Consider the following 15,009-nt stretch of genomic DNA (forward strand, 5'->3'; position numbering starts at 1 on the left):
CGAGACTAGAAAATGTATTTGAGGTTTTGAAATGAATTCAGAGTTAAGACGGCCTTATCAAATTGTATCAGAAACAAGAATGCCACATAGAAAAAGTGTCCATATAATTGAGTATATTCGGATTTTGCCTATGAAATAACTAGTTATTCACTTTTTATTGCAAGTATCTCATAGTAGAATGATTATTTTTCATAAAGTAATAAAAAGTTATTTTCAGGGAATAAAAAGAAGGAAAAAAGAGATTTTTGTGACATTTGTTCAATCAAATGATTGGGATGATGGTCACGCTCTTCCATTCTATAAATCTTTTTAAAAGTAATCAAGAATTCAAAAATCATAAACCCAAGAGTTAAATATTGCATCTTCATGGAGGAAATTGTAGCACCCGCACTTATAAAATAAGAAGTAAACATTCGTAAATTTTAAAATAATTTGTTTCTAAGTTTCTCCCCGCAAATTCAACTTTTTTAAAGATATTTATAATAATGAAACAATTCTAGAGTATATAAAAAATAAAAAATGGGTCATGAGTCTCACCAAACCCAACTAGCTTTTAAACTGGTTTATAACATCTCAATATTTGTGAAACCCGTTCATTATGAAAATCTAAGCATATTATTAACTTCTTACAATAAATAAAATTAAAATCCTAAAAAATATATAAATGTTGGAAACGAATAATGTAAAACAACTAGTAATGCGGCGGATAAAAACTAGTTAGTTATAAATAAAAAAAAAATAATACATATTATAACGTGTTAAAACAATATAAAAATTGAGAACTTTAATAACCATTTTGAACAAAAAAAAAAAAAACCCACCAAGAGAAAATAAAATAAAAACTAAAAAAATTATAAAGACAAAAAACGTAAAAATTAAAAAAGTAAAAAAACGCTTATCTAGCACCCAGGTTCAAAATTCCGCACGATCATGGCTAGTATACCTGATGGTCGGGTATAAATCATGTGTATATATGAGTTATTTTATGTATTTTAGTTGTTTATATGTATCAAACACGATTACATTGAGTTCTTTTATGATCGCAGGTGTTCGGAGCTTAAACGAGCTAATTCAGAGCTATCCAGATAAAGATTAAGTAAGCCTCGAGAAGACGGAAGCATAGGGAAACATATATGGATGGTTAAGAAGGAATCATGAATGGTTTTGATGAGAAACCTGAAGCCAAAGCAAAAACTAAACAAGACCAGTTACCAGGAAAGTGCCTTTTAGTAAAACGAGCATATCTCGGCTTAGAAAATGACTTACCAAACCCATAATATATGAATTTTGGGTTTCTCGACGAGACGAGTATGAAAATGAAATAAAAGTCATCGTAAGGCAGAAGCTTCCAAACCTAGACTACGGTCCCACCGTAAGCTACGACGACCAGGTCGTAGCTTACGACCTGGTCTGACGAGAAATCATATTTTTCTTGGTTTTCTTCCATATTTAAGCCGGAATAAACCCTAAATCGATTATCCTTCATATTCTATCATCCTTGGGAGATTTGGGAGCCGTCACACACCATCATAACACCTTCCAATCATCATAATCATTCATGTTATCATCTTTGCGACAATCAATGAAACTATTCAAGATCAAGATGCAAGGCTAAACCGTTCGTGACCATCTCCAGGAGTATGGTTGTGTTTTTAAGCAAGACTTTTTGGTATTTTGAATCTTTACATTGGAACTAGAGTTTATTAACATTCGGTTAATTAATCTTGTATGTTTGTTTAGGCATTCAACAATTTTTCGTAATCGAATGTTTTGTGATTTTATCAGTTTATGTGGTCATCAAATTTTATGATTAAGTTCTTAGTTTCATTGTGTCACACCCCAACTTAGGGCCTAGGAGTATGAAAAATATTCAGTACCTGTTTTATAAATATATCAGAGTTGCAGGTTATTTAGCTGAAGACTTTGGTAATAATAAAATATTAATTTAATTTGAAAACTTCTCTAATAATAAATACCCAAGTGTTTGATTTACAAACCTTGTTTGATCTTGTTTGCAATATTTTAATAATTAAAAACTGAGCCCTCTCCATATAGCGAGCATCTAAGTCCATGAGTGACATTAATTCATTGCTATATGTACTAATCCGTTTCCCTGAAATGTGGGGGGAAATACGTCAGTGATACGCTGGTGAATCGTTGACTCTAAAAGGATTTCATAAATCTTTATTGCTATAATACAAATATAGTTTTCTTTACAAGTTTAACTGAAATATCTTATATTATCGGTATTTGTGTCACTGCCCTACACACACAAAAGTTCTTTGAGCCATGTAGCCCCTGTTGGAGAGCTGATTATGTCTGTTAGCCCACGTCCACGTAGCCTTAGAATGTTTAGGCTAGACATATATGTTTGGATACATACACATGTGTAATCGGTCTTAGTTGCTTTTATTCTCTATAAACGTTTGACTAACTCTGTAAGACAAACAACCCGTTCATATTAAATATATTTTGACTGTTTATAAAGGTTTAACATATTCACCTGTGAGTGTCTGTTCTGAATAATGATTAACCATACACGGGTATTTAGAGTTTATATGCCTAACCTTGTTCGAGCAAAACTTCTACTCTATATTGTGTACCGATCTTAAACCGTCGAAACCTCGAGGCTTGGCACGCACTACGAGACTTGGCATGCAAAACGAGGTAAAGTGTGTATGAATGAGTGTGTTTTGATGTGTGTGAAATGAGATGTCGTAAACCCCCCTTTTATAGCTAAATTGGGCTCCATCGCGTATCACGATGGATCCTTCCTTGGTTTGCCATGTATCGCGATGTCAGAAAGTTGATTCGTGGCTTGATGACTCAGCCCTAGCGTCTTCCATGTGTCACCCCGGTGCGACACGTATCGTTGAGTAAAAACGGTCCATCGCGTATCACGTTGGCTTTGTTTGAGCTCATCGTGATGGAAGGGTCCGTTGCGTATCGCGACGTCAGAAAATTAACGTGTGGCATGATGACTCAGCCCTAGCATCTGCCACGTGTCCCCTTGGTGCGATACGTGCCGCTGAGTCATAAAGGTCCATCGCGTATCGCGATGGGTTCCCGTATTCAAATTTTCACTTTTGGTCCCTTATCTTTGGTAACTTGTCATGTCACTGAGTAATAACGGTCCATTGTGTATCGTGACTCAGCCCTAGCGTCTGCCACGTGCCCCCAAGTGCGTCATTAAAAGCGCCACATTGCGCCCATCGCCTGAGCTCGTGCGTGTGCGCGCCATCAAAGCGCCAATTTGGGAATGCTACATTTGAGGTAAGAAAATACTTCATTTGTTTTGTATAAATGACGGGTATATAACTATTTTTTTTTATTTTACCATGACAATTTCAATACTTGCGTTTCTTATGATACAATTATAATATATATTAAAATGGTAAATTACTAATGTTATTTGATTTTATCGTTCAACTTTGTTTGGTTATCGATCTTATGCATAGCATAAGTATGCCCGTAAAGTCTCACCGATACAATGTATTTAGGGTTTATAATTGCATCGAACAATTTCATCGCAACTGCAACGTGCCCTACTCCTTTTCATCGCTTTCTATGCCCATAATTCCCTCACTACAAAAAAGTGCTCAATAGCAGCGACAAAAATCGCCGCCAAATGTCCAAAATGTCGCCACTGATAGTTTTAGCGGCGACATGTCGTCATTATTGGGTCGCTGCTAGGTTCGTCGCTAATGACCACACTTTCGCCTCTATGACTAATGGTCGCCGTTAATGACCAAACGTCGCCATTAATAGGTTCGGATAACAGTCAGCAACATCTTTTGCGGCTAATGACCACACCTTGCAGCGAATAGGTCCACCTAATAGTGGCGACGTCTGTTGCCGTTATTGATCAAAATCGCCGCTAAAGGTCCAGTCCAGTTTTCTTAGAATTTTTCTGTATTCCAAGAGAATTTCCAAAATTTCTAGATTTTCTATAATACAAAAACTCTTGTCCAAACAATCGTTCCAACAATTTTCATGCACACACACACACACAGATATATATATCATAAAATTAGATAAACATCGTCTAGATAGTTAAGGTAAAATACAAAACAACCGTTTCAACCTAACATAAGAGTAGCAAGCCAAAATATCTTCATTCTTTTCCTCGTCCATGTCATCTTGGTCCAAAATATCATCATTCTTCGTTGATCCCTTGCTCGAGGAGGCCGAAGCGTTATGTTGTGAAATGCAAGCTAGAAAATTCGGGTCGCTAAAAATTCTATCAAGTTGAGCCTACAAAATAAGATGATTGTCCATATTTCCGGTTGTTGCTAAACCCATTCCACCCTAAAAACACGTGTTCACCGATATGACCACACTCACCTCGCAGCTCGCATCCCCATCGATGCATGGAGGTGGCGATGTATGTTAATGTATGTACAAACCCTTGTATACTTTTAATAAGAGTTCTTTATTTTTTGGTTGGCATGTCCGTGTACAATATAAAGGGGCATGATCCAACTTTGGATAGGCTTCTTTCCTAATTACCATTTATTACCCATCACATTATCTAGGAAATACGATAAATTTAGAATGGTATCGATTATGATTAATTTTAGATTGTGTTGAGCGTTGAAGAGAGGTCCCGATCGATGCTTCGGCCTTAGACATCTTCTACTGAGTTTTTCTAGATATTTTACAGCCTCAACAAAAAATGAAGAAGACAAGGTGTGACTTAGCTCTATCTTCTTTATTGTTGCGACGATCTTCATATTTATCGATCTAGGCGGTTGCTTGTGACAACATTTTGTTATAATAATTCTTAACTTATAAATAGAAATGGCATCATGAACCAGTGCATTTAGATTTTTACCATTGACATATTTGTATCGCCAAATACAATATTTAAAAAAGAGCCCAAATTTAGTAACTTAAGGGCAAAAAGGAAAAATAAAAGTGAGTTTTTTTTGTGTGATCAGTAATTGCTCAATGGGGTCAATCAAATGATGAGGAGGATCGGCACGCCATATATATATATGTGTATTCTATTTTCTATTTTTTCAATCATTAACTTTTGGATAAACCGAATTGAAAAGAAATAAAAAGTGTCAATACTCAATACATTAAAAGAAAGGTTGAATACTATATATTTAAATAATAATAGTAATTATTTTTTTTCTAAAGACGTAATGCATATAGCAAGGCCACTTGTAAAACAGTCATGGCATGAACTTTTAACTAATATTTATTTTATTATATACAGTTGAATATTCTTTTGATTTATAATACATTTTAAAGTTTTCATTTTGTTATATAAATACACCACCTTTTAAATCTTCTTTGCTCAGCACCTCAATTCTGAATTCTCCAATGGAGATGAACACATTGCATCTCTACCTTTACACATTCATATCCCTCATCACCATCTTTCTCAACTCCGCTTCCACACACAAACCAAGCCCCTACAACTCATTATCAGCCATTAGAACCGATTCCGAAGCTCTAATCCAGTTCAAAAACATGATCCAAAACGATCCAAACGAAGTCTTCTCAACCTGGCAACTCAGTAAATCCCCATGCAAGTGGCTTGGAGTCACATGCACGTCAGGTCGAGTCAGTGGACTCGACCTGGGCGAGTCTTACCTTGCGGGTACCATACCTTTCGATCCTTTATCATCTTTAGACATGTTAACCGTCTTGAATCTTTCGGAAAACCCTCATTTATTCATAAACTCCACTTCTTTATCTCAACTTCCATCAGGGTTACAAGAAATTCAATTATCTAATTGTGGGATCAAAGGTCTAATTTTTGATAACCTTCTAGTCAAATTCAAGAATCTTGTTGTCATTAATCTTTCCAAGAACAATCTAACCGGTTCGTTACCCGAAAACCTCGTATCGAACCAAGATTCTGTTAAAGTTCTTGACATTTCTTCTAATAGCATCTTTGGAACCATTCCTCTAGCAATTTCAAACTACACCAACCTCATAAATCTGAATCTTTCGTACAATTTGATCACCGGGAACATTCCAAGATCTTTGGGGAATCTAAAAAGTTTACAAATTTTAGATTTGTCCCATAATCTTCTCACTGGTTGGATTCCAGATGAGTTGGATAATCTTTGTGGATCACTTATGGAATTAGGGTTTTCATCAAATAACATTACTGGGGCAGTACCAAGTTGGTTATCTTCGTGTTCTTGGCTTCAAGTTCTTGACTTTTCCAATAATAATCTGACGGGTCCGCTCCCGGATTCAATGTTTACAAACATGGGTTCGTTAGAACGATTAATTATGAGTAACAACAACATTTCTGGACTGTTTCCAGTCACGATTTCATATTGTGAGAAGTTGAAGGTGGTGGATTTTAGCTCTAATATGCTCTCAGGAACCATCCCGTCTGGGATATGTCCTGGAGCATCTTCACTCGAAGAGCTCAGAGTGCCGGACAATTTGTTATCCGGCACAATCCCCGAGGATTTTTCACGATGCTGGAAGCTAAAGTCTATTGATTTGAGCTTGAATTACCTCCAGGGTAAAATCCCAGGTTCTTTTGGAAATCTAGAGAATTTGGAGCAGTTTTTCGCATGGTACAACGGACTAGAAGGGAATATTCCAGTAGAATTGGGGAAATGCAAGAACTTGAAAGATCTTATTCTCAACAATAATCACCTCACAGGGAATATTCCGGTGGAGTTGCTGAATTGTAGCAATCTTGAATGGATTTCACTCACAAGCAACTCGATTTCCGGAGAAATCCCACCAGAATTTGGCTTGTTATCGAGGCTGGCGGTGTTGCAACTAGCAAATAATAGCCTGAGTGGCAGCATTCCGACGGAACTGGGGAACTGCAGCAGTCTTGTTTGGTTAGATTTGAATAGTAATAAGTTAACTGGTGAAATCCCATCACGAATCGGTAGGCATGTCGGAGCAAAATCTTTGATCGGAATTCTATCCGGTAATACCATAGTTTTTGTCCGAAATGTTGGAAATTCTTGTAAAGGAGTCGGTGGCTTACTGGAGTTTGCTGGAATCCGACCGGAAAGATTATTACAGGTTCCCACATTGAGAACATGTGACTTTAGAAGAATGTATTCCGGTCCAATTTTAAGCATGTTTACTCAGTATCAAACCTTGGAGTATCTTGATCTCTCTTATAATGATCTTGGCGGGAATATCCCGGATGAGTTTGGAGAAATGATTGCTTTGCAAGTTCTTGTGTTGTCTCATAACCAGCTCTCTGGCGAGATTCCCGCGACACTTGGACATTTGAAAAATATGGGTGTTTTCGATGCATCACATAATCGGCTTCAAGGCCATATCCCGGAATCATTTTCCAATCTAACGTTTTTGGTCCAGATTGATCTTTCAAACAACGAGTTAACGGGGCAAATCCCCACAAGGGGGCAACTTAGTACGCTCCCGGAGAGTCAGTATGCAAATAATTCAGGATTATGTGGTGTCCCCTTGGAAGAATGTAGCACGGTGAATAACCCGGTGGCGGATCCTGGTGGTGATGGTGGTGGTAGGCGGCAGTCGGCTAAAACTTGGGCTAACAACATTATAATGGGAATTCTTATCTTGGTTGCGATAGTATGTTTGTTAATCGTTTGGGCCATTGCTATGCGAGTAAAGCGGAAGGTGGTTGAAGAACAGAAGTTGCTTGAACAACTACAAGCTTCTCGTTCTGCCACAACGTGGAAGATCGAGAAGGAGAAAGAGCCGTTGAGTATAAACGTTGCAACGTTTCAGAGACAGTTGCGAAAACTTAAATTTTCACAACTAATTGAAGCCACTAACGGATTCTCATCAGAGAGTCTGATTGGCTGTGGTGGATTTGGGGAAGTTTTTAGAGCAAAACTAAAGGATGGATCGAGTGTCGCGATCAAGAAACTCGTCCGCTTGAGTTGTCAAGGCGATCGCGAGTTCATGGCTGAGATGGAAACCCTAGGGAAAATAAACCACAAAAACCTCGTACCGTTGTTAGGGTATTGCAAGATTGGTGAAGAGCGACTCTTGGTATATGAATTCATGGAGTTTGGTAGTCTTGACGAGATGCTTCATCGAAGATCAATGAAGGGTGCACCAAATCATAGGATTTTGAGTTGGGAAGAAAGGAAAAGGATAGCTAGAGGGGCGGCGAAAGGGCTATGCTTCTTACACCATAATTGTATCCCTCATATCATCCATCGCGATATGAAATCAAGCAATGTGCTACTAGACCATGAAATGGAGGCTCATGTGTCGGATTTCGGGATGGCGAGGCTAATAAACGCCCTAGACACGCATTTGAGTGTTAGCACGCTAGCTGGAACGCCCGGATACGTCCCACCTGAGTACTACCAAAGCTTTAGGTGCACCGCAAAGGGGGATGTGTATTCATTAGGTGTAGTATTTTTGGAACTCTTAAGTGGGAAACGACCGACGGATAAAGAGGATTTTGGTGATACAAATTTAGTCGGGTGGACAAAAATGAAGGTTCGCGAAGGGAGTTCTAGAGAAGTTATTGACGCTGAATTGTTAGCGGAACATGAAGAACACGAAAAAGAGTATGTGAAGGAACTAGTTAGGTTTCTTGAAATAACATTGCAATGTGTTGATGATTTTCCTTCAAGAAGGCCAAATATGCTCCAAGTAGTGACATTGCTAAGAGACCTTCATCTGCCTAAACCTCTTGTTACTTGAATTTTTTTCTTCATGTACACGATTTAGCTAGGGTAAATTTGCTGTATCATGACCGTTCTTCGTCGAGTATAAGGTAATATAACGATGTTAATTAATGTAATAGTTTGATATCTGCTTTGTATTTTAATATGAAGTACGGTTTTTTTTTGTTTTTTTTATCTAACGTCAAAGATATTGACGCTCGTCTTCATGATCCGGTTTGATCCATCTTAACAGAATTTGTAAAAGAAATTAACCTGTAACTATTGACTTAGAAAAACAACAGGAAAATATCCAAAAACAACATGGTTTAATCGATAAACATTATTGTTAACGGATACAAAATATTAATGATAGCATATGTTTGTTTTTATATATAATAATAATAATAATAATAATAATAATTAAAGTGTGGTAAAAGCTAGCAAAATGTTTTGCACGCCAAGCGAAGATATAATGATCAGGGGAATGATTTCGATGGACAAGAAGAATGTGAAATGGAGGGGTACAAAAGTGTGCACTTTGACCGCATCTTGTCCCATCTTTATTGTTTAGATTTATTATTTTGAACAGTTAATTAGGATGTCTCGAGTACTAGAGTAACCATAATTGAACTGGGCCTACTGCCGAAACTTTTCAGCCCTAAGGCTATGCGTAGTGGAGAGGCTACAAATGAGGGCCAATTGCGAAACGTGGCGTCCAGTAAATAAGGGGTAAGAATTTGTTTTTGAAGTGTAATGGTGTATGGGGCTACAAACTGGGTCCACAGTATATTTTTTTTATTATTTTCTTTTTATAATTAAACTAAACAAATAAAAACCATCATCATCATCGTACTCAGTATATCCCATCAATAGCAAAGCTATAGTAGGGTCAGAGGAGGGTAAGATGTAGACAGCCTTACCTCTACCCCATAGGGATAGAGAGGCTGCTTCCGGTGAGACCCTCGGCTCGATAGTAGTTTTGCATCAAGCCTTGGACATAAGACACATAACACTCAACCATCGGGACACCGACCGATTGGTGCATGTACCCTTGTCTTTCGGCTATCAACGCCACCACATGATGCCTGATTAACCTTCCGCCACTTTTAACGTTATTTTCATGATATAGGTAAAATAACGTCAAAATTAGTGCAATTTCGCTTTTGCCCACCTGAGGGTTCACACATATATACATTATATGCGTGCACCGCAAGCAGGGCGTTAAACAAATAAAAACCAATTTATTTAAATAATTAAATAAAAATGCATTAAAATTAAAAAGAAATACAAATAAAATACATAACTAAAATTTAAAAAGAAATACAAAAAAAACTACATAACTAAAAAAAATACATAACTAAAAATTAAAAAAAATACATAATTAAAAAAATACCAATATCCATAATATTAGCGCATATTTTCAACTCGTTGTCGTTGCAATAATGCGGTCTCTTTGTGTACCCTGCCACTTTGAGGGATTCGTATTATTTACTCATTTCCCGCAATTTCAACATAGCGGCAATCTTTTCGTGTTGTTTGTTGGTTTCTCTCATGGCATCGTTGAGTTCATCTGCACACTTCTCGTGTTTTTTGACGATTTCTCTCATGGTAGCAGTAAGTTCCACGGAGGTCGGTTGGTTCGGGTTGTTTTTAGGATTCATTTTATTAGATTTTTTGAAGAATGTGTATGCTTATATAGATATGAAATGGAGAAGAATGATATGAAATTGATATGAAATGATGAAGAAGGTGTATGTTTATATAGATATATAAATATATTATTTTAATTATATTTTTTATTATTGACCGTTTGACAACGGTCAAATTATTAAAATATTATTATTTTTAAACAATTCTGGTTGACAACAGAAACCTTTTCGCCCCTTTTCACCATAGCCCACGCCCCACTATATGTAGTCTAAAAGAAAAAAATAAACAACCCAAAACAAAAAGGGAAAATTCCCAAAATAGTCCCATAGAGGAGAGAGATTCCCAAAATAGTTCAAGACTTTTTAAAATTCCCAAACTAGTCAAATGAAACCTATCTGCAGCGTGACATTGGTATTCGTGACGCGAGATTTGAGTAGCCAATCACAATCTGACACGTGTAAAGGAACATGAAAGTTTCAACGAAATCTGTTTTCGTCGAGAGTTTTCAACCCAAAATCATTTTACATGAAATTCATCTCCTCCGACGCATTTAAGGTGAATTTCATCTTTTTTGCATAAAAAGAAGAGTTGTTAGAAAAGATGGTTTTTAGATGAAAATTATCTTTTTTTTGCATAAAAAGAACAGTTTTCTATAAAACTTTTTTGAAAATCATATCCACCACCACCACCCCCGCCCACCGCCATCCACCACCACCACCCACTGCCATCATCCACCACCACCACCCAGCGCCATCATCCACCACCACCGCCACCACCCACCGCCATCATCCACCACCACTACCGCCACCACCCACCGCCATCATCCACCACCACCACCATCATCAACCACCACCACCCACCGCCATCATCCACCATCACCACCCCACCACCCACTATCATCCACCATCACCACCCACCACCATCATCCACCACCACCACCCACCACCGTCATCAACCACCACCACCCACCGCCATCATTGGGAAATTATTTTTTTAAACTTTTTTGAAAATCATCTAACAAGACTAAATTCATTGGAAAAATATCGTTTTTTTCGTAACTTTTTTGAAATTTCTCTTAGGAGACGAAATTCACCTGAAATGCGTCGGAGGAGATGAATTTCATATAAAATGATTTTGGGTTGAAAACTCTCGACGAAAACAGATTTCGTTGAAACTTTCACGTTCCTTTACACGTGTTAGATTGTGATTGGCTACTCAAATCTCACGTCATGAATACCAATTTCACGCTGCAGATAGGTTTCCTTGAACTAGTTTGGGAATTTTGAAAAGTCTTAGACTATTTTGGGAATCTCTCTCCTCTATGGGACTATTTTAGGAATTTTCCCAAACAAAAAAGTTGTTTTCTAGGCTCACCTTACGAAGTCTGCTGTGCTCCTTGGTCAAAGAGAAGAACTAGGTAAATATGCTTGTTTATAAATAATGGGAAAATTTTTAGAGAAATATTTTAAGTGGGTGTTTGGGATTCATTATTTTACCTCCTTATAATTTTTCATTAAGTTAATAAGTTACAACATTGTAACTTATGGAACTTTTCCTCTCACAACATAAGCAATCCCAAACACCCCCTAAATATGCCTTTCCAAAATTCAAGTTTCTCATTTGTCTCTTTACTAACTTGTTTTCGGCTGTACGTTAAAATAACAAGATTTATTAGATTTAATTTTTTAAACTAACACAATGGGATGCGACGAGTTTTGAGTTACATGGAGGGGAGACTATTAGTTTTGATCTAACATGGTGGGAAGGCGACGGGTTATTAGTTAATATGAAGGAAAGACGGCGAGTTAAGAAACATGTCATCTTGATTTTCTAACGTACGACCGAAGACAAGTTAGTAAAGGGTCAAAGAGGGAATATAAATTTTAAATGGATATATTTGGAATATCTCTATCAAAATGAGATAGTTTGGGAATTTTTCTTTAAATAATTCTCCACCACCCAAAACAACTACTGCCAACATTCTTAGGGGTGTTCCGTATCCCTTATTTTCATATTTTCGTAGTATGGATGGACTGAAAGTCGCGAGACCCAATTTTATTTCCTGCTTAAAAGTTTTGGATCAGCAATCCTGTTCAGATCGAGTCAAAAAAAAAAACTCTAAAAACTAAAAATAGTTCATCGTTTTAACTTCCTGTTGATCAAGCGATGATATGAAATCCAAATATGCGACAATAATGAACCGTTGCTACTTTGACTTTTGTGAAAGGATTGAAAAAGGTATTTGATTAATTGATACAATATTACCAATTTTAGGGGGACAGGGCACCACGTGATGGATCACCCATCACGTGTGGTGACCATCTCCACACCGCCGCCGCCCCATTCTCACGCGGAAAAGAAGTGTTTTGCGTGATGGGTTTCACGCTTGATGAATGGGTGTTTCCAAGGAATGTAGCCGTTGGCGAGGAGGGGGGGTTAAATATAAAAAAAAACCAATATAAAACCAAAACAAAAACATAAACCAAATCCAAATCAAAACCAAATCCAACTCAAAACCACTCTCAAACTTCCCCTTCATTCACAACAAAAAAATATGGAATTTTCGAAACATTCAATGCCCTTAGACACCGATAGCTCTTCGTCTTCGGACGATGACATTCTCGAATGGTTCCCGTTGCTATATAAAGAACTTGAAGGCCCGAGCCGTCCAAAGAAAAAAGTGGTGGTGCGTGATCGTATACATGCCCACGACGTGCTAATGAACGACTATTTTGTGGAGGAGCCGAAATACAATGGCGAGACATTTAGGGAACGCTTTCGTTTGCCGAAATCTTTATTGTTAAATATTGTAGCCGACGTCGAAGCAAACAAAGAATAGTTTCAAGAATCTTACGACGCGAGAGGCAAACGAAGTTTTACGGCGCTTCAAAAATGCACATCCGCTATTCGTCAACTAGCGACAGGTAACCCACCCGACCAATTCGATGAATACTTACAAATATCTGAGAGAACTTCACGTGAATGTCTACAATTCTTTTGTAACGCGATTATAAAATTGTATGCCAAAGAGTTTCTACGAAAACCAACAAGACACGACATTACACGTCTATTGTAACATCCCAAAATTTATAATGTTGAATAAAGAAAGTTACGTTTAGTGATTTCGCGTTATTAATTAATTAATATCGAGTAAAGAACGGATCATGGACTTAGATTAATTGAGATGGGTTAAATGAGAATGGGCCTTAGGTCCATGGGCTTTAAGGGATATAAATATCCCCTAAACCAAGCTAAAACCCTAAACCCTCATTTCATTTCCATCTTATTCTCTAACACACTCCAAACACACACACACACCATAAACGAGCAAGACCCGAGAGAGAGTAAACATTAGTTGGTATTAGATCTTATTACACGAGATCTAGAGTGCATAAACAAGCTAACCAAGATCAAACGAGCGCTAAAGGTATGTTCTTGACCTTTAAAGTTTACGTAGTATTGAACGTTTTTACTTAAAGATCCAAGCTTTATAGTATATACGGGATATATATACGACCGAAAATGGTTAGGGAACGTTAGTGGGTGATGTCGAACCATAACAAGGGTATTGAAATCGCCAAAATGCTTGATAAAAACCAAACCCGTAGCTGAACTGGGCAACTTCGCCTGCGAAAGCTTAACTTCGCCTTCAAAGCTTAACTTCGCCTTTAAGGCTTAACTTCGCCTACGGCCAAGTTCGCCTAAGTGATAACTTCGCCTAAGGCCAAGTTCACCTAAGTGATAACTTCGCCTAAGGCCGAGTTCGCCTAACTGATAACTTCGCCTAAGGCCAAGTTCGCCTAACTGATAACTTCGCCTAAGGCCAAGTTCGCCTAACTGATAACTTCGCCTAAGGCCAAGTTCGCCTAATTGATAACTTCGTCTACGACCAAGTTCGCCTAACTGATAACTTCGCCTAAAGTTAAGTTCGCTTAGAAAATAAATTAAAAACCTAATGAAAAATGTGTTAAGACAGTTAATGTAAATAAAATTTTTCCAAGCTGACCTGACAGCTCGACCCCAGCCAGGTGCTCTGCCCCTTGGACCCTGCTAGGGGCTGCCGCCCCTTGACCCCGCTGCCAGGGGCGCTGCCCCCGGACCCCCGTTCGTTGTGGGTAGTAGTTAAGACTAGAAAGATGATATGAGTAGTGATAGTTAATTGATACGTATACTTGTTATACAGTCAGCCGTGCACAACTGAAGAAAGGGATTACGATCAACGGTGAACATAACCTTGTTCAGGTGAGTTTCTAGCCCCATTTATGTGTTATGTTTTCGGGGCTGTGTGCATACTCGATATGTTTGTTAATACGCTTATCCTAAGAGATAAGTGTATGCCTTATGTGAATAATGTGATATGTATGAATGATGGCTTGACGGTACGTGAATGATCTTCGGATATTGCACGTACTGTCAGGTTGTAACGCTAAGTATAAGGTAAGTATGATATGTATGCTTATGTGTATGAATGTGATAAAGTTAATAAAAGAAGGAAAGGATGGTTGTATGGTTACGAAGAGGGTACCGGGCCCTAATAATACTCGAGGTATGATGTATGGTTGTATGGTAACGAAGAGGGAATCGAACCCTACTAATATTCGAGAACTAGGGAACCGAACCCTACTAATATTCGAGGAAAGAGGGTACCGAACCCTAATAATACTCGAGGAAAGAGGGTACCGAGCCTTAATAATACTCGAGGAAGGAGGGTACCGAGCCCTAATAATACTCGAGGAAGGAGGGTACCGAA

General features: G+C 37.9%; 1 protein-coding gene across 1 annotated transcript; it reads left to right on the forward strand.

Annotated features, from left to right (window-relative positions):
• Nucleotides 1-5,206: 5,206 nt before the first annotated feature.
• On the forward strand, nt 5,207-8,803 carry LOC143545078 (serine/threonine-protein kinase BRI1-like 2). The gene has a single exon (XM_077037027.1). It carries the CDS (start codon nt 5,332-5,334, stop codon nt 8,644-8,646), a length of 3,315 nt encoding a protein of 1,104 aa, XP_076893142.1. The 5' UTR covers nt 5,207-5,331; the 3' UTR covers nt 8,647-8,803.
• Nucleotides 8,804-15,009: the final 6,206 nt, after the last annotated feature.

Source organism: Bidens hawaiensis, unplaced genomic scaffold (genome assembly GCF_021521415.1).
Source record: "Bidens hawaiensis isolate Kalapana, Puna unplaced genomic scaffold, B.hawaiensis_p1.1 tig00013810_1, whole genome shotgun sequence".
Classification (NCBI taxonomy): domain Eukaryota; kingdom Viridiplantae; phylum Streptophyta; class Magnoliopsida; order Asterales; family Asteraceae; genus Bidens; species Bidens hawaiensis.